The 20,433-nt window shown below is 54.4% G+C and overlaps 1 protein-coding gene across 1 annotated transcript in view; it reads right to left on the minus strand.

Moving 5' to 3' along the window:
- Positions 1–1,192: 1,192 nt before the first annotated feature.
- The window catches only part of LOC141727883 (olfactory receptor 14J1-like), a 125,654-nt gene continuing 106,413 nt past the window's right edge, over positions 1,193–20,433 (minus strand). The window contains exon 2 of the mRNA XM_074534169.1: positions 1,193–1,330. Within this exon, the coding sequence (XP_074390270.1) occupies positions 1,193–1,330 (138 nt within the window). The remainder of the gene's footprint in view (positions 1,331–20,433) is intronic.

Consider the following 20,433-nt stretch of genomic DNA (forward strand, 5'->3'; position numbering starts at 1 on the left):
GGCGTAGCCTACATGACTTAGACTGTAGTCAGATAGGAGACCCACGGTTCTGGAGTGAGCTGAAGCAAGTAGTGGTTTCAATTATCTTGCCAGGAGGTGCTGCAAACAAAGCTATGGACTTTGCAAAACAACTGGGGTGCTGGGCTAAGGGTGAATTGAATAAGACGTCACAAATTTTAGATATGATAACTGCAAATGTACAAAGTGTTAATGATGCTGTTTTGCAAAATAGAGCCATTATAGACTTTTTGTTTTTAGCACAAGGCCACGGGTGTGAAGAGTTTGAAGGGATGTGCTGCATGAATTTGTCTGATCACTCTGTATCTATTCATGCTAAGATAAAACAGTTGCAGCAGGGACTTCACAATCTCAAAGAAGAAGAAGGACTGGGAATTGATGAATGGCTTAAAAGTTTGGGACTCGGCACGTGGCTGCAGAACTTTGTGACATATTCTATAAGGCTACTAGGTGTGCTTTTAATGCTTTTGCTTATTTTACCTTGTATTTTTAATTGTATTCAAAATATGGTCAGTGGAATGATAGAAAGAACTTGGCAGACTAACCTCCTTGCGCAAAAAGAAAAAAAGGGGGAAGTGTGGAGAGCTTTGTTCAGATATGGCTTATAGAAAAAGGCCATGATCACATACAGCTGATTAAAAAGTAAAAGGCAGCTGTAAGAAGCAAGTTCTAAGGCTTTTCCTTAAAAACAATAAATACCTTGTCCTTGGCTAAGTTATGAGGAAAAACATGGTGGAAAACATGGAGTCCTTGAAGGGTGCTAAATAATAAGTCAACAGCAGGATGAGAAAAACAAGTATTAGCCTCAACAAGAAACCACAGGGATTGACAGCAAAGGAGGGGGTGGTGTGTAATCTGTAACCAATGATGAGCTTGGGTTTTGCAATATGTATGAACTTAATTAACACTACTATAAAAGTGTGTAAGCTGGATCAATAAATCTGAGATCAATGCTCATCAATCGGATGTGCGCTCATTCTCCCTTCACTTTTGTCACTTTACCTGCTGTGGAGAAGCAGAACGCTCCTGGAAAACCTCCAGAGTGGGTGCAGGAGCCACAGTCAGTGTGGGCATGGCATGAGTCTCTGGCATGCCCTGAGCCTGGGTGTGGGTGACGGCCATGCCCTCAGTCAGGGCCATGCCAGCCTCCGCCCTGCCCTGGGCCATGTCCAGCTTAGAGGCTGCTGCGAGCTCCGAGGACGCTGAGATGGCTGCAGCCTCTGCCCGCAGGCCTGAAGTCGGGCTGGGCCGTGCCCTCGGTGCCGGTGCCACTGGTCTTTGTGCGGCCCAGGTGCAGAAACCTCCGCAGTGTCTGCAGCAGAAGGAAGGGAGGGAAGGGAGAGACATTCCATGGCCTGCTCCAAGCGCAGGGATCAGCCGAGCACCACCAGTAGGCCTGGCCCAGGTGGGGATGGTGCAGGCACCTGTGCTGCTCTGTGGAAGTGCCCACGGGTGGGCTCCTGCTCTTGAGTTGGGTCCCTGGCTGCATCTGTTAAAGAGCAAGCGCAGCCAGAGGTGAGGGGATGCAGGAGAGGTTGGAGAAAACAGCCCAGCCGTGTGCTCCCCAGGCAGGGACAGCCCCACGGGAGCCCAGGGGATGGAGCACGGCCATTCGGGGGTGCAGCCCTAGTCTATCTCCCATCTCGTCCATGGGCATGTCCACAGGGATGGGATGGGATGGGATGGGATGGGATGGGATGGGATGGGATGGGATGGGATGGGATGGGATGGGATGGGATGGGATGGGATGGGATGGGATGGCGCCAAGCTGGCTGCGGGCACCGACCCTGTGGCCCAGCTCTGCCACTCACCCTCCTGTGGCAGCTCAAATGGCACCACCTCTTTGGTTTGATGTGCTGGGGCAGCTACAAGGCCTTCTTCCTCCTCTTCCCCCCAGGCCACCTTGGGCGCTTTCAGGGGTCTCTGCTCCATGTTAGTGATGGGATTTGTGAGGGCACCTGCACAAGAGAAGCCCCGGGAGGGCCACAGCTCAACAAGTCCTGTGGTCTGGCCTCGAGGTCCGCTGCAGGAAAAACGCCTCCGAAAGGCTCCGGGTCAGACGGGAACGAGTGCGCTGTGCGGGGGCTCCTCACGGCACAGCTCTGTCCCGTTCTGCCCCGTTGTGTGTTCCCAGCAACAGGAAAGCTTCTATTTCCCACGTGTCACAAAGGGCCCTTGGTCACCGGATTCTGTTCCATGGCACAGAGACCGTGCTGCAGCATGCCACCCAGGGCCCTTGCACACACTGCCTTCTGCCCTGGGGCTGCCCCCAGCCCAGCCAAAGCGGCCCAGGCTGGAAGGAATGCCTGGCCCCAGGTGTCTAAGGCAGCCCGACAGGATCTTTAGGGAAGGGCTCAGACCACCAGCAAACGCTGCCCGGCTCTGCGGGCTCAGTCCTATCCCCATATCTTTCGCTGAGAGCATTTGAATTTCTAAATGAGAATCATTTGAAGGGAGGGGATTTACATTTTCCATTTCAGAGAAGCCTTCTGCCTTCATTAGCCGACACCTCTCTCTTCAAACCAAGACAATTGTTTATCATCTTGCAGATGCGCAGTTGCTGGGGAGCCCTGTTTTACACCAGGGACCTGGAGAACCATTCCCAGCAATTGGGAAAATCCTAGGTGGTCCATCAACCCATAGATGAGGTCTCCAAATGTGCCCCGAAATTTGGGCTGGCTCTTAGAGGCCTAAAAGAAGAAGTCCAAGTGACTTGATGATATTTTTCGGCCCAGAAAGCCCCGCAGCTGATGGCACACTTCACAATCAGCAGGGGACACAGCTAGGCCAAAGCCCAGAGCTCTGCTCTGAGACTTTCTCCTCAAATACCCTTCAGACAAACCTCCATGCAAGTCAGTTGGGAAAGTTTCTTCAAATGATCCATTTCTGGCACACGACTATACAGGGTTATGGGAATGATTCTAAAGCAGCTGCTCTGGAGTCAAAGAGCCAGCACTAAGAGTCCTTGTCATCTCTTTGTAGCTAAATCCCACTTTGGGGGATTTGAGGGAGTTTGGAACGAGCTAGAGAGCAGACCTCTGAGTGTTTTAGATGATGCTATTGCTTTTTCTTCTCTTCTACACAGACAGGAAGGGTGAGTTTGGCTCACATCTCCACCGCGTGGCTCACAAGGCCCACAAGACTTGTAGTTACGAGAGCTTTGAAGGGTTTCTTGGCCAAGAAGACACTGCCAACAAGGATATTTATGTTTTGCAGCCAATCCTTCAATATTTCGTCTTAGGGGCTCATGCTACAGTGTAAGCTTCCTTAGCCAATCATGTTATGACACACAAACCTACAGCAGTGCATCCTAAGCTTCTTGGTTACCATTGTAACTACTTTTATTTTTTCTAGATCTTCAGCCCTAAAACTCTAAACTTTCCTCCACTTCAACCTTCCTTCCCGTCTCTCTGCTATAATAAACTAGAAATCCACATTCTCGCTTCTAGCACCTAAGTTTGGAAGCCCTGTCCAAGGTCTCCGATCAAATCCTGTGTTTAATTCTAAGCTTTGCTGACAAGACCAAAGGTCTGAGATTTCCCTGCATTTGGGTTTCCAACAACACTGATGCTGTCAGTTCCAGAGTGCCCAGGATCCCTCTTGCAAGTCAATTCTGGCAGGAACAAGATGGCTGCGGGGGGGCTGCCTGTGGCCTCTGACAGCCCATTGCTCAGGGCTTTGCCAGCGCCCCAGCCCCTCAGGCTCTGCCCCAGCCCGGCCAAGCTGCCCGGCAGCAGCGCTGCAGCCCCACAGCAGCTCCAGAGCAGCCCCATCCAGAGGCACCTGGGAGCCCTCAGCAATCCAGCCAGCAGCACACGGGCAGGAGGATACAGAGGGTGGTTCCTTCCTGGCACAGGGCTTGTGGCCATCTCCAGCACCGCTCTCACAGGGATCCCTGCAGCCGTGGCCCCTGCCCACCCGCTCTGTCACCAGCACAAAGGCTTCAGCAGTACCACCACAGGCCAAGGGGCTTCTGGCCCTTTTCCCTTGCCCACTGCACACCTGGGCAGCTTGCTGAGCCAGGGTACCCTTATCCCACTCTTCCCCTATGACCTGCAGACCCTGGGTAGCAAAAGAAAGCTCTTGGGAGTCTGTGTATTATAACACACTCTATTATTCATATACTAAAGGAAAAAAAAAAACCAAAAAGAAGAAAAGAACATTCTTAAAGAAATGGAAAATTCCAGCTGGCTCAGGTGGTCCCAGCAGACAGAGCCTCTGGCATCAGCTCTCTGCAGAGCTGCAGCAGCGCAGCCAGCCGAGCCCCGCCAGACGAGGCCGTGTCCTCCATGCCCTGCGGAGCTGATCGTGCAGCCTCTGGATGGTGGAATATCGCTGACGCTGTATTGCCCGGAGGACATGCAGTGTTTCAAGTGCCAGCTGTGACACGGCACTGCTCGTGTCCTCCGTCAGGCGTTCCAGGGCTGCAAGAGAGAGGAACAGAGGCACGGTCAGAGCCGGATCTGCAGGGAGCCCAGGAGAGCCCCCTGCAAGGGCCATCCCAGCCGGCTCTTGCCATGGCCAGGAGGCAGCAGGGAGCAAGGGGATCAGCCTGAAGCTGATGGCCACCAATGGCCCACGTGGCCCTGAAAGCTCCGTGTGATCTGCCCACGGGAGCAGAGCCGTCCGCAGCTGGGGCAGGGCTTGCAGCTCTCCCCCGGCAGCCCGCGCTGGCAGCCCGCTGCCCTCACTCACCAGTGCAGATCAGCTGCAGCTCTTGCTGCTGCCCCCTCAGGCGCCGCCCGGCCATGCCTGTGAACACAGAGCCTGTCACGGCCCCAGCGGCACAGCTCCCTGCCAGCGGCGCTGCCGGCGCTGTGGCCACACGGGCTGCTGGCCCGGCAGGGCTCAGCCCGGCCCTTGCCGCACGCTGCCGCCCCAGGGCACGGCTGCCAGAGGGCGGCAGCAGCAATGCCCGGGCCAGGCGGGGCTCAATGGCACCGGGCCCGGCTGGCGCTGCTGGGGCAGCAGGCGGGGCTGGGGCCGAGCTGCGGCGGGCTGGGCCGGGGAGGGAGCCCGGGCTCGGGACTCACCCATGAACCGGACGGTCGCCTCTCGCAGGGGCTCCTGTGGGCTCTCCACGTAGCGCAGGGCCTGGCGCAGGTGCTCGGCCGCTCGGCTCCTGTCCTCTGCCAGCTGCAGAGAGCGGCAGGAGGGAAGGGTTGGCGCGGGCTCAGCTCCTGGGCCGGGTGCTGCCTGCGCCCAGCCCCGGCCTCCCTTGCTTGCACAGCCCTGAGGCGCGGCCAGCAGCCGCTGGCCAAGGGCTCCCGAGGACATGGGGCAGAGGGCTGGCTGCTGCCCAGGGAGCCGCGGTGCCGCCCCGCAGCCCCGCCGGGCCGGGGCTCCATGGGCACCCAGCTAAGGCCCACGGGAGCCTGGAGAAGAGCCTGCGCGGCCCAGAGAAGGCAGCGGCGTGTGGGGCACAGGCTGGCGGCCCTGGCTGCAGCACCGGGCAGGGGCACAGCTGCCCGACCCGCACACTGAGCACCGCCCTTAGGGGCCTTCTCCAGGCTGAGGCTGGGGCTTGCAGGCCCTCCTTACCAGGAACTCAGCGAACTTCCACAGCTTCTTGTTCTTCAGCAGTCTTTCAAGATCCCTCCTCTTCAGGAACTCAGCCACACAAAGCAGCGTTTCCTGAGAAGCCTGGAGAGCAGCAGAGACATGGAAATGGCCCCACAGCCCAGGGCGCAGGACCCACGTCCCTGTGCTAAGGCCTTGAGGAGGCTGCAGCCCGGCAGGCGCCAGGGCAGGAGGCAGCCAAGCCCCCTGCCAGGAGGACAGCAGCAGCCCACGAGTCCTCACCTCTGCCACACGCTGATTCTCATCATGGCAGTGGAAGAAGAGTGGCAGCAGGCTCTCGCGCAGGGGTGTCTTCAGGTCCTTTTTTGCCTTTTCCTCTGGATGAGTCACCAATGTTTGGAAGAGCAGTATGGAGATCAGCTGCACCTGGCTATTGTCCTGTATGAAAGGAAGAAAAAAAGACCTCAGCATCGGCTGCACGGGGCTCAGCCTGGCACAGGCCTGCAAATACACAGGGCATAAAGTGTCTGGGCAGCACCCAGTGGCTGTGGCTGGGAGCAGTGAGCCTTACGTGGTCAAAGAGTGGCAGGAGCGCCTCAAGAAGCTGCAGTGTGATGGGGCTGGGCAGCAGCCTGTCACTGTCCAAGATGATAGAGTTGAGTAGCATGACTGTCATCATAACTATCTCTCCATCCCACAGGAGCTCCACAAGACTTTCAGTCAGGCTCTGCATGCTTTTGGTCTGTGCAGAATACAAGTGTATGAAATGCCATCCTGCTGCCGCAGGGCCTGGAGGCCAAAGGCCTGTCCTAAAGAACTTGGGCAGCTGAACTGGGAGGCAGGAGAGCTGAGAGCAGCTGCTCCAGAACCCAAAGCCCTGCCAAGCCCAAGTGACTGCATTCCCCAGCTCAGCCTCAGCTGCTGCCCCCTTCTCACCATGCAGGGATCAACAGAGAGCTTGAGAAGGGCCCTGAGCGCCAGGCGACGCCTCTCCCTGCATTCACTCTGCAGCTGCCTTGACAAGATTTGCAGGACTCTGTTAACGCCGCGTTCACTCAAGTCCAGCCATTTGAGGACCTGGAAGGCACAGGGCAGTGACAGGGACCCGGCCAGCAGGAGCCCGGAGCCGCACGGGGCCGGGCCCTGGCAGCAGCACAGGGCGCGGGCACCGTGCCAGGCAGCTGCGGCTCCAAGAGGGCAGAGAGCTGGGAGGCAGCTCAGCCAGGCAGCGCTGGCCATCAAGCTCACCTCCACAAGGAATGCCAGGGCGGGCAGCTCCCAGCGTGGCTCCTGTGTGCTGAGCAGCCGGAGCAGGTAGCGAGCAATCCGGGAACACAAGGGGATGGAGACACAGCACATCCTCCTGGCAGGAGATAAAGGAACCAAGACTGTGGGCCAGGGGGACAAACCTCTGCCAGGACTTACACACACAGGTCTGGTCTTTCCCCAGCATCCTGCAAGGGGCCCTGGGCTATTTGGGAGGTGGCTCCCTGTGGGTACCCCCCCTCTCACAGCCTTTTCCAGTCTGCTTGGCCATCCCTCCATGACAAGGCCCTCTGGCCCATGACCTCGGGGACTGTGTGGAGCTCCCTGGGCACAGAGCACAAATGCCAGAGGCAGTGGGGAGAAGGGGGTCTCACCTGGCCAGCAGACCCACGGCATAGTGGTGGGTGTCAGCACAGAGCAGCGTGTCCCAGCCACACCTGCGTTCCATTGCCACCACCACATCCTCGTGCTGCATTCGGCAGAGCAGGAACTTCAGAGTCTGCACTGCAAACCTGCGTGCACAGCAAAGCCCAGGTCATGCTGGAAGCACTGGCTCCTGTCCAGGGACGTGGCAGGGGCAAGAGGAGTGGGGTGGAGCACCTGTTGGGGCTGGTGGCAAGGCCGTATTCGTCCTGGCATCCCTTCCAGAATGCATCGACCTCCTCTGGCATATCCAGAGTGCTGAAGAGCACTTGGAAGAGCAGATGCACAAAGAGGTGGGGGAAATATGGCTCTACTACAGGTAGGACACGGGGCTCCTGGAGGATCTTCCACATCACCACAGTTGCCTGCAAAGGACAAAGCCCCCCAAGACAGCGCTCAGTGCCGAGGTGTCCGTGTGGCAGGGCCCGAGCATGGCAGGGAGAGGCCCGGAGAGACCTTGGCAGGGGGAGCATGGGGCCTGGTGGGCCTGAAGCTGCCCCTGGGCCAGGTTTCAGGCCAGCGCCTGAGGCAGGGAGATGCAGTGGGGGAAGGAGGATGGAGAGCTGCTGGAGAGGCAGCCTTGGGGCCAGGAAAGGCCAGTTGCAGAAACTCACAGCCAGGGCAAAGACACCCGTTTCGTCTCCATTGGAGGTGCACATGCTGAACTCTGGCCAGCTACCCAGCACATCCAGGAGGATCAGCTGTGCCGTCTCTGCAGTCCTGGGCAAGCCCATGATGGTCTTCCACATGGAGATGGCAGCTCTGCGGGGTCAGAGCTCTGTCTCAGGGGGGGTCTCAGACACGGCACCGTGGCCTGGGCACTCCTAGGGGCCCAGGCTGACCACAGGCTCTGACTCTGCCCACTGGCCCTGGCCAGCAGCAGCCAGGCAGCCCAGCCCTGTGGGGACAGAGCCCTGAGGGGCGGCAAGGGAGCATGGCAGCAGGCTTGGGGGCTGACGTGCCGGGGCTGGGAAAGGGAGCAGCCAGAAGGCCCTGGAACTCTCTGTTGCTCAGACACCTGGGAGAGGTGGTACAGGGTGATGGACTGGGGAGGCCTGAGCCCTGTGGGCAGGTGGGCCCCATACCTGTCACAGGACGGGGCCACACGCAGGAGCGTCATCACTGCGTCATCTGGGTGTGCTGCAGTGAGATTCAGCAGGGCCTTGTCCAGCCTGTGCTCAGCAGAATCATTGGCCATGAGCCAGCGGTGAATGTACCTCACCATGGCGGGCACCTGGAGAAGGCACGGGGAGACTTGGAAAGCTGCCAGAGAGAACAATGTTCCCAGGGTCCCCAGTGAAGTGCTTCCCTTGCCAGCACACCGCCATGGCCTCAAAGGCTCCCAGGAACCATCAGGCATGGCTGGGGAAGGCACGGGACTCATGGGAGAATTGAAGCCTGGCCCCAGGCTGCTTACTTGTTCTGGCCTGGCAACACCCTTCTCCAGGAGCAAATCCAGCAGGGCGGCACTGGTCTCATGATTGAGGAGCTCTGAGTGAGCTCTAAGCTCAGTGCCCATGGTGCTGGTCTCTTCCTGCTGAATGCTCCGGATGAAGTCGCAAACGAGCTGTAGGAGAAGGGCAAGAAGCCAGGGATGTTGCATGGAGTGCTGCACACACAGTGCTGGGCTGAGCAGGGACAGCAGGCCCAGCCCAGGTAAGGGTGGCTGCAGGTACCTGCACTGTTCTTCGGAAGCGGCCACGTCTGCACTCCTGCTCCTGTGTGTGCTCCAGGGCTGCATCTGGCAAAGAGCGAGCGCAGCCAGAGCTGAGGGGCTGCGGGAGAGGCCGGAGAACACAGACCAGCCCTGCGCTCCCCAGGCAGGGAGAGCCCCGGGATGCTCCAGGGGGAGGGAGCACAGCAGGGTGTCTGCCCGGCCCCTCTTCCGTCCTGTCCATGGGCATTTCCCCAGGGGATGGGATAGCATGGCATGGCATGGCATGGCATGGCATGGCATGGCATGGCATGGCATGGCATGGCATGGCATGGCATGGCATGGCATGGCATGGGGCCAAGCTGGTTGCAGCCTCCAGCCCTGCAGCCCAGCTCTGCCACTCACCCTCCTGTGGTGGATTGAACGGCACCACCTCTTCCATGTCCTGTGCTGGGGCAGCTCCAGAGCCTTCTTCCTCCTCCTGCTTCACCCAGACCAGTTTGGGCACTCTCGGGGCTCTCTGCTCCATGGCTGTGCCTGGAGCGCGCCCCAGCAGCGATCCCAGCCGGTGCCGCTCCCGCAGGGCCTCCTGCGCCTTCCCTGCGGGCGGGACGCGGCGGTCAGCGCTCGGCCCGGGGCCAGCAACGGCCCCCGAGCGCCCCTCACCCGCCCCGGGCCGGCCATGCCCAGGCGTTCGTTCCCGGGAACGCGGCACGGGAGGCTCGGGGCCGGCGGCCGCGCTGCCGAGCGGCGGAGCTCGGGCCGGGGAAGCCGCAGCGGAGGCGGCGGGAGCGGCCGCGCCACGTGTGTGCTCCGCGGGCCCCGGGAGGAGCTGGCGCCGGGGCCGGGGCCGGGCTCGGGCCAGGCGGAGCCGAAGGGCGGCAATGCCGCCCCCGCCCCAGGCACTGATGCCCGCCCAGCAGCGCCACCGCCAGTACGGCCAGAGCCGGGCGGAGGCGAGACCGCGGCGGGACGGCCGGGGCCGGGCACGGGGCAGCCCCGCCCGGGGCCGGGGGCGGGCCGGGGGCATGGCCCGGCCCGGCAGGAGAGAGGGAGGCGGGGAGAGGAGAGGGACGCCGGGCAAGGAACCCCGAGAGAAGGGTGCCCGATAGCGGGGAAGGAAGAGAAAAAAAAAGAAAAAGAAAAAGAGAAAGAGAAAGAAAAACAAAAAGAAAAAGAGAAACAGCATTCTAAATTATCTGTTTTTTCGCTGCCGCTGCCGCTGCTACCGCCGCTGCTGCTGCCGCTGCCGCTGCCGCCGCTGCAACTGAAGCACCGGGGCCGTTCGTCCCCGTGTCCGTTCCCCGCTCGCCCCACGAGCCCCACGTTCGAGCCCCGCGCGCCCCGGGGACAGCCCCTCCGTCTGCCCAAACACGGGAACTTTGCAGCGCTGAGCGCAGATGCAGAGCCCTGACTCCTGCACACTGGCACAGCGATCCCCTCGCTTGCTGCTGGGCATTGTCCTTGCTGAGGGGCAAACACCTTCAGGCCACCTTCCCTTGGGGTAGGATTCCTACCTGACCCCAGCACTGCATTTACACCTCCAGTGTTGTTTTCCCGTAAAAACAGGAGAAGGAAAACTGTGTGTGGCTCATGGTATTTTAGAGTGTCTAAAAATCACTAAGTCACTGATTTTCAGGTGACGTGCATCTGGAATTACTGGGTTGCAACATGGAAAAGGAAAGCACAGAAATAAATAAAGGGAAACATCTTGGATCGTTTCTTTCATTTTCATTTCACTTCTGGAAAGCTGTTTCAGTTTTCTAGGAGTCTTCTCCTGTCTGCTCTTCCCAAGAACCTCTCATGGAGAACAAGGTCAAGCTTCTGTAACAAGAATTTCCATCAGGAAATTATGCCACTGGTGCAATTTTCATTGTGACTGTTTGTGCTGGTTTCGGGCAAATTTTGGGAGGAAATCTCCAAAAGGGGTCCATCTAGAAAGCAAGTTCAAGTGGCCCCTCCTCCTACTAGTTCCGGAAATAACTCAAGAAAAGTGAAAAAAACCCAGTTTATTTAACAAGTAAAGTATTCACAAGCATGAAAAATGAATAATATTAAATAAAACCTCTGACAGTGCTGAAGAGATGGCAAATTCAGAAAGTCCTTTTTGTGGGTTGTAGTTGGCTCACTCGGTCTCTTCTAAGTCCCTCTGGTGCTGGAATGCAGCGTCCCAGAGCTCGGTGAGCCACAGGTGTGAGCTGCTGTTGGTGTTTTTCTGGGTTTTCAGTGCAGAGCAGGTTTAAACAGTTCCAAGAAAAAGGAAAGCCACAGTCCAAAGGAACTTCTCTTCCTAAGCTAGCTAAAACCAAATTGCTAGAGCTGGGCTGTGAAGGCATCGGGAAATTTCCAAATCTGGGCACTGGCGGTCCCAGCAAACATCAGATCTGGATGGTGCTGGAGCCAGAACCTGCAGATTTACAAATTTTGGCTTTCTGTGCCAGCAAATCACTGGACTTGGGCTGTGCCAGCACCAGGAAGTTTTCAGATCTGGGCACTGGCACTGCCAGCAAACACCAGATCTGGGTGGCGTCGTTGCCAGTGATAGAAATCTGCCAGATTTGGGCTCTGCTGGCACTGAGAAATTTCCAAATCTAGGTTCTGGTTACATGAAACACAAGATCTGGGTGGTGCCAGACCCAGTAGGAGGAAGCTGCCACGGGTTTTGGATTTCGGTGCCAGCCAGCAAATTGCTGCACTTGGGCTGTGCCAGAATAGGGAAATTTCCGGATCTGGGCACTGGCAGTGCCAGCAAACAGCCCATTTCAGGCTCCAGGCTCCAGGAAGGACTGCGTCTGGATGCCTTCCTCTTTTCTTTCCTTCTTTCCTTCCTTATTTCCTGGGGTCCTGCTGCCAGGAAATTCCAGATTGGGCAGTGCTGGCAAGGGGAAATTGCCAGGTTTTAGCTTTCTTTGCCAGCAAATTGCTGGACATGGGTGGTGCCAGAAGAGGGAAATTGCCAGATGTGGGCACTGGCAGTGCCAGCGCACACTGGATCTGGGTGGGGAATGGGCCAGCACCAGGAAATTGCCAAATGTTAACTTTCTGTGCCAGCATATTGCTGGAATTATGCTGTGCAGGAACCTGAAAAATTCTGGATCTGGGCACTTGTGGTGTCAGCACACACAAGATTGGGTTGCTCTGGGTACCAGCTATTTGCAAGGTTTTGGCTTTCTTTGCAAGAAAATTACTAGACTTGGGATGTGCTGGCACTGGGAAATTCCCGCATCTGGGCACTGGTGGTGCCAGCAAACACCAGATCTAGCCATTGCCAATGACGGTAGCAGGGAATTGCCAGAATGTGGCTTTCTTTACCAGAAAATTGCTGGACTTGGCTCTGCCAGAACAGGGAAATATCCAGATCTGGGCACTTGCGCAGCAAACACCAGACCTGGGTGGTGCTGGTGGCAGCACCAGGAAGCTGCTGGGTTCTGGCTTTCTTTGGCAGAAAATTGCAGCATTTAGGTTTTGCTGGCACTGAGAAATTTCCACATGCTAATTTTCTGTGCCAGCAAATTGCTGGAATGAGGCTGTGCAAGCATCTGAAACATTCCCGATCTGGGTACTGGCGGTGTCAGCAAACGCGAGATCGGGTTGCTGTAGGTACCAGGTCTTTGCTTGGTTTTGGCTTTCTTTGCCAGCAAGTTGCTGCACTTGGGCTGTGCCAGAATAAGGAAGTATCAAGATCTGGGAACTGGCAGTGCCAGCAAACACCACATTTCAGGAAGTACTGGATCTGGACCCGTTCCCTCCCTGCCTCCCAACCTCAACAAGGTGACAGAGGGGCTGGACAGCAGCCAGGCAGAAAGGGACCTGCAGGGACTGATGGACAGCAGGCTGGACAGGAGCCAGCAGTGTGCCCAGCTGGGCAAGGATGCCAATGGCTCCTGGCCTGGCTCAGGAATGGTGTGGCCGGCAGGAGCAGGGCAGGGATTCTTCCCCTGTGCTGGACACTGGTTGGGCAGCGCCTCGAGTGCTGTTTGCAGTTCTGGGCCCCCAATTTAGACAGGACATGGAGGGGCTGGAGCGTGTCCAGAGAAGGGCAATAAGGTTGCTGAGACAAGAGCTTGGAGGAGCAGCTGAGGGAGTTGGGGTTGTTTATCCTGGAGAAGAGGATGCCCAGGGGAGACAAGGCTGTGTCAGGGCACAGGTTGGACTTGATCTCCATGGTCTTTTCCAACCTTGCTGATTCTGGGATTCTCTGAAGCCACCCATGGAGCAGTTGCAGGATGAGCCCTGGGCCTCCTCTTCAGGAGCTCCAGCAGCCCAGGTCCCTCAGCTTCTCCTGCCAGCCCCAAAGCCCATCCTGTCAGTCCTGCAGAGCCTCTGCAGCTCCTCCTCACTGCCCAGAACAGGGAGCCCCAGAGCCAGACACAGCAGCCCAGATGTGCCTCCCTGGCCTGGGGTGCCTCTGGCAAGGGAGCAGCACCAGGCACTGCAGGAGCCTGCAGACAATTGATCTGAAGGCCAAACCTCCTTAGCTCCTTCTGAAAGAGCAGGAACAGTTCCTCATTCCAGTGAGGTGGAATGCTGAGCACCACAGCTCCAGGCTAGGACTGGACACAAGTTTGCTCCCACTGAGTGCTGTGATGGGTTCTGCAGGAGCTCTGGGCTCCTGTGCTTGCCAGGCACAATGAGGAGAGAAGGAGCCAAGTGCACTGATGTGGGAAATGGATTTGTAGAAAGCTTTTAGGGCCTAGTAGAAGGCCCACACAGTATGAATCTGTATATAAATCTTGAGACAAGAAATACTAACTTAAAAATGCCATGGAATAGGACAGATATTGTTGAGAGAGAAATGGAGCTGGAAAAAAGTTTCAAAAGATGGCCTTGCAAATAAGACTTTGGAAAAACAGAACTATGAAAGATGCATTGTAGTGGGACCCACGAGGGGTAGATTTAAATAATTGGCTTTAAGGCATCTACAACATGGCATGGCAAAAGGCTGATAGACCAAGAAACGCTTATAATGTATTATAATTAGGAAGTAGTTGGCTTCTGATTGTGATGGCATGAATTATAAAATCTGTATTGTCTCACCCTTCTCATGAGACTGAAAATGGAATAAAAGTTTTTAAAACACCTCTCAGTTGCCCCATCTCTAGGTCGAGAAAAGAGTATTATCCAACACACTGACACACCTTTGCCTCAAGCATAGCCCAGCCTGGACCAAACACACTGAAAGGTTTCCCCTTTGGCCCATGTCTCGAAACATCAGGTCTGCTGTTTGACAACTCAGGCTGGGTTGGCATCAAAGAGTTCCCTCAGATATACTGGGTTTGTCTTCCTCTGTGCCTTCCCCTCAGCAGCCTTGGGGATGCTCCTGTGTGATGCCATCTCTTTCACAGTTTCAGACAACTTCAAACAGGATATTGTGCAATAAGCCGTCTCCTCTAAAGTGTTCCAACAACCCCTTTCCAGCAATAGGAAATTATTACTGATAGATGAAAGTGGAAAACCCCCAACAGTTTATTACCAAACAAAATCCCCCCATGACACGCGTTACAAGAAGGCGCTGGGGTCTCTCTCGGAAGAACAGGAGCTGTCATGGAGCAGTTCCAGCAGCTGATGGAAGCTCTGTGGCTCGTCCGGCGTCGGCGTTCTCCCATGGCAGAGCTCCATGGAGCGGGCAGGGCAGTGAAGCAGCTGGGCTGGAGCCCCTCGCTGCCTTTTCTCCCCGGCGTGGCTCAGCCCACAGACTCTCGGGCTGGGAGCAGGGCCGCTCTGCTCCTGCGGGCACCGTGTCCCTGGGCTTGGACAAACAGTTTCCTGCCAGGAGAGCCCTGCACACTGCTCCACAGATCTTTCATAAAGGCCCAAACCAACTCCAAACACTCTGTCTGCAGCAGCTTTGCACAAAGGGCTGCAGCAATCCAGGACAGCTGCAAGTGAGTGTCAGAAGGCTCTTGTCTTGTTCCTGACAGCAGAATTCTTGATGATCTTGTGCAATTTTATTCAGATGTAACATGAGAGCTGAGGTTTTTTTGTTAAAATACTTTATGATGAGTAACAAGCCGTGGGAGCATGAGGTGCAGGACTGACATGTAAAAGCATGAGCATATCTTCCAAAGTGGCCAGTTTAATTGTCCATTTTATTACTCTTGTATTTACTCCACACTAATGAGGAAAACCAAGCTTTTCTGGAGGCAAAACAGGCATGGAATACACTACAGTCCCTCGCAGGCTCAGCAGGGCTGGCAGTGACACAGCAGGCAGTCTGCTTCATTGTGAACACCTACAGAGCTACATCCCAATCTGGTTTAAGTAGCATGGTATTATTAAGAGCTCCTTTTCTGCATGAGACACAAAAAGGAGATCCCAAATGATTTTCATGCAAGCATGCAGTAAAGAACTGCTCCTGCTATCCTAACAAAGCGCTTGCTTTGGCAATTACACTCTTCCCATTCATCTTTTGATGCAAACACTTCAGGTTTTCCCCCACATTCCTGCAAAGCTGGCAGTCACTGTTTCCTATTTCCTGTTCTTCCCTAGAGATGGTGCAGTGGCTGCTTTGAGCCACTGAGATCTGGACAGCTTGATGGAGCATGAAATGGATATTAAGTGCTCATATTGGTAATACCCAGGTCTGACCTTCCCAGAGCTCTGAAGCAGCAGCAGCAGGACCATGCATCATTCCTGTTGGTGGATGTTCATATTTCTGACGTGCAAGAGCAATGACTTTGAGGAGGGACAAAAATGCCCCTCTTCAAACAGTGGGTGTGCAAGCAGGTGTGAAGTTTCACTGCCTTTTCTAGGATATTTCAGAAAGATCTAAGAGAATATTGTGGCATGGAGTAGGTCCCTAATTTTGTCTCCAGAGGAATCCCCACAGGGCACATTCACTCTGCTGATGGCAACCCCATAAGCTCATGGGCCAGTTTTTCCTGCAACGTGCCACCCTGCCTGGGCTTTACTAGGCCGGGACTTGACCCAGAGCTAAGCAAACACAGGCAGCCAGGTGACATTGTGTAACATCAGAAGCTGGCAACCATGAGGACTTTGCTGTCAAAAGGTTACAGTTTGCACCAGGCCCAGAAGTGTTTTTCCCTAAGGCAAAGCAAAATGAAATGTGAAGTTTAAAAGCTTCAAATGACTATGAAAGGAAACTGCAGAATAATTTCTGGAAGAGCAGCATTGTCAATGATCATGCTGCCTACCAACAGCTGGAGCTGAATCCAGAATTGCTTCTTCCAGCTGTGCAGGAATTCATTCCACTGGCAAGCACTGGTCCATGGGAATAAATGATCCCCTAGCTCTGGGCTGAATGGCACCCAGGCTGCAGTGCAGATTTGAGGAACCCTTGTCACTTGTTATTGGCCTCCCAGTGCACTCATCCTTCTGCAAACAAGGTGCAAACAACACAGCTGCACTGCTGTTGTGGGTAAATATACATACAGGTGACTTTGCCAAAGCAGCGCATCTTTTCCCGGTGAAATACATGACCTCTTCTTACCTATGGAATTGTGACTGAAGACACCTGTGAGCCAGATCTGTGGGAGATTGCAAAGGAACAAAGCTTTGGGATTTGGGCACAATTCTCTTGGTTTCTTTGCTCAGGCCTTTGGTGAGCACAGAACACACCTAGGTAGAAAACCTTTGACTAGACAGGATCTTTTGGATTCACTGTCCCCCAAACAGGTCAATGGTGGCCCTGTAATGCCAAGTAACAAAGAGCAGCACAAATGACACAAAGAAAAGATGGCCAAAGAGGAAGAGGAGAGGCCCAATGAGGAAAGGATGTGGTGAGACACTGGCACATTGAGTGAGCTGCACTCCCATAATCTCTAGGCTGGCAGGTCCTGGTCTCACATTCTCCTCTTGGTTTATTTAAATTTTATTTATTTATTTACTTTTTTCATCATAAAAATAAAATATATACAATTAAAAATGTCATCAAAACTTAAAGACAGAATCAAAACACATCAATTCAAAACTACATCTAAAGATCAGAACATATGTACATCTGTAACTATCAAGCCTAACGCATCAATCCTATTCTTCAAACACTCTTCATAAAGGCGGCAGCTTCTTCCTGAGCTTGGAGGAAAGTGAGCTCTTCTGGATGGGAGGTGAGGACTTTGTGGGTGAGGGAACATCAGAAGTGTCCCGAGAAAACTTCTCAGTAAGACTGTAACCAGTCAGATCTGCAAAGTGGAGGCACAAAGTTTAACAGAGGCCACCATGCAAACCTAAAGCAGCTGAAGCTCCATATTTCATGGGACACATTTCCTGCAAACTTCTAAACAGCTGCACAGGGAAACATGCTCCTGCAGGCAGACTCTTGAGGCAGGCCGGGGCAAACCCTGAGCCACTTGCCCAGAGCCAGCACAGGCACAGCCTGGCCTCTGGGCTGCTCTGGGAGCCCAGAGCCCTGTGCTTTCCAGGAATGGCTCAGCTGCACATGCACCCTCCTGCTCCTCTCCCTGCCCCACAGCTCAGCAGCCCTACAGCTCCAGGGGCACTGGCAGCAGCACAGCTCATTGCAGGGGCACATGCAGGGCACAGCTGTTCCCTGGCAATGTGCACAGCCTGTCTGGGCTGCCACAAGACCCTTCCTCCCAGCAGAGATTGGCCCAGCTCCCGCCTCACCTCTGTGTGAGGCTGAGCCATGATTGCCTTCACCTTGTCCTCCATCTGGAGCTGCTTCAGGCCCCCCATGCCATGAGTAGGAAGGGCAATGGAGAGAGCAGGGGCAGATTCACACCCTTCCTTAGGATTTCGTCACTTTTGGCACAGCACAAAAGGCAAATCCAGAGGTGTCCAACCCAGCGCTTCCTCAGCTTTCTGGAGAACATCTCGCCTTCACCAGCCCAACATTTTGGAGAGGTTTTCCCGCACATGTGGAGGCTTGCGGGCAGCACATTCCTTCAGCTGGGTGCCCATCACCTTGCAGAGGGCAGAGGCGAGCTTGGTGGCCACGGTGCGGACGTTGGCGCTCCGCACAGGCAGCGCCTTGTTCCCCAGGCAGGACCAGAGCACGGGCAGGGCGTCGCGCTGGGCGACTTCAGGGCTCCTGGCATGAACCCCCTGCACAGGCACTGCCGGGACAGAGACACAGCTCCTTACCCACCAGCCTCACTGCAAACAAGGATCTGCCTCTGCTTCTGCTTCTTGCCAGCCTCTCTGGCCAAGAGCAGCAAAATAGCACCCAGAGCCCCTTGGTCCAGAAACGGGCAAAGCAGCTGATCATCCTGGAAACAGAACCATCAACCCCTCAGCACTAATTGCTCCAACCAGAGCCTTGTCCCTGGGGCAGACTTCCTACCTTTACTAAATTATTTCACAATCTCTTTCTGCATGAACAATGAATGAAACGTGTAACTGCCTTTGATTTCCATTAAGAAGTTGTCTAAACCCACACTGAAGATTTGCTAATTTAGAGAGGAAATGGAGAGATTTCTAATAAAATGAATTATTCCATTTTTGTAACTTTGATGTCAAGTGCCAGATGCCTAATCTGGCTCTTCCCTGTGCACAGTGGCACACAGCAAAGGGCAGGATTAGAACACACCTCAAAACTCCAGCCCACCAGAGATGGCTGCTGCCTGACAGCTGTATGAGAAACATCAGTGACCAGCTGGTGTCTTTGGCAGAATGCTTTTGGGGCTTCCAACAAAGAGCTGTTTCAAACCTCAGGGCGTCTCTAGAGAATTACCCAGACCCCATTGCCTTGGCATTTGGGCATCTCCACATTTTAATGCCACTTCCCCTCCGAATGGTAATGGCATTTTTTTTATAATGTTCACTGAAATAGGGCATAGAGAAAGAAAAATGCTACACAGGGGATTGAAATGTAACCAAAATACGAGTGTTTTCTCACATTGTCCCTGAAATATCTCGGCCCATTTCCTGAACTGAACTGTATCAAACACAGACAGATATTTACTACCAACAGGTTTCTTGCTTGGCAGATTTGGCTGAGAGAAAAAAACCTGAAATGCTCTGGAGACCATTCTTATTTTCTGATCAGACAAAATGTTATCTAGTAGGCATTTAATATTCTGTGGTGGAAGAGAATTCATTTTCTCTATGCTGTTAATCCACCAGCAGTCATCAACATTGAAACATTGAAGGAGCTCCTGCAAGTAACCAAAACCAATTCTGCTAAGCAGGAAAGGGTTATGGTACCCATTTTAAAATGGAAATTCATTTGAGTTTAAATGCAATTAAAGACATCGGTGACTACTGAACGTGAGGAGCAGCTGTCTGTTCCTACTAAATCTCAGAGTGAACATCTGCTTTTTCTAAAGTAGCCCTAATTTATGGTTAATTCCTTTGTTTGAAAAAGAGATCAAAAGAACTGCTAAACTAAATTCCCTATTGCTGGAGATCTACTTTATTCAAATGCTCTTTAAGGGCCTTTGACATTCCCAATTGCTGAACATGCCCTTTTGAGATTCCTAATGAAGACACAAAGTGTATTAAACCTTGCATTCAAAGATGTTGGCATAATTAGCAGTGGATTTAGCCCCAGTTAAAGCAAGGCTATCAATCATCTTCTCTGCTATATATTGGGATTATAATGTTTCCATTCCTTGGCTCTTGCTGACACAGCAAGCTGCTCTGAGGAATCAATTATCAGCTGCATTTGTAGCATTTTGGACAGCGCTGGCCCAGGCAGACACAGTTTGCACACCCTGAAAGGCTCAGTCCAAGGCCACTCTGACAGCACAGGCAGGGAGCCTCAGCACTCTGCTTCTGTCCCTGTGCCCCAGAGGCTGCCTTGCACTAAACCCGTGCCTCTGATACCTCTGTTGAGTTCTGGCCTAAGCTGTGACCCCCCGGCCCTGCACGGTTCGGCCTCAAAACTTTCCAAGGGAAAAACAAGAATTCTGTGAGGACAAAACAAACTGATGCCCTGAAACAGCATTGGCCACCATTCCCCTCAAAGACCACAGATGTCCGTGAGCTTCCCAGAGAGGAGCCAGCTGGGGCATTTTTAGCCCTCCCTTTGCTGGAGGTGGCTCTGAGATGCCCCATTGAGAGCTCAGCCCCAGGCCCAGCGCTGCCCCCATCTCAGATGCTGCCCAGCTCTGCAGCAGCCAGGGAAAACCTGCCAAACCCACCTGCCTTGGCTATGGGGCAGCAGGGACAAGCTCAGCACCTCTTGGTTTGGAGGAGCTGCTCTTCTGTCTGCTCACAGGCATTCCCTGTAAATGCTCCCTGGGAAGAGCTCTGGGCTCAGAAGGGGAGGCCATACCTGTGATACGCTCGGTGACATCCAGCAGGGCTTGGCCACTCAGGTGATTCCATTGGTAGCTGAACTCTTTCAGCAGTGACACTATCTACAAGGGAAACACACGTTTCTGCTCACTTTTCTCAGGTCATAGGAGAAAGGACAGTGGGGAGGGAAAGGTCAGGGCCAACCCCATTTTAAAAAATCAAGTACATTTCTGTGGATTTTTGAATCCTTTTCTTCTTTCCTTCTAGCCTGCTTTCTAGGGTTTTAAATTCAGAAAGAAAAGCTCTCCTCTCACAGTTTTAAATCCAAACTTGTCTGCTGTAGCAGGAGCTGTGTTAAAACATTTCACATCAGGGACCTCGAGAGTTCAGTC

The sequence above is a fragment of the Zonotrichia albicollis genome, unplaced genomic scaffold (genome assembly GCF_047830755.1).
Source record: "Zonotrichia albicollis isolate bZonAlb1 unplaced genomic scaffold, bZonAlb1.hap1 Scaffold_257, whole genome shotgun sequence".
NCBI classification, from domain to species: domain Eukaryota; kingdom Metazoa; phylum Chordata; class Aves; order Passeriformes; family Passerellidae; genus Zonotrichia; species Zonotrichia albicollis.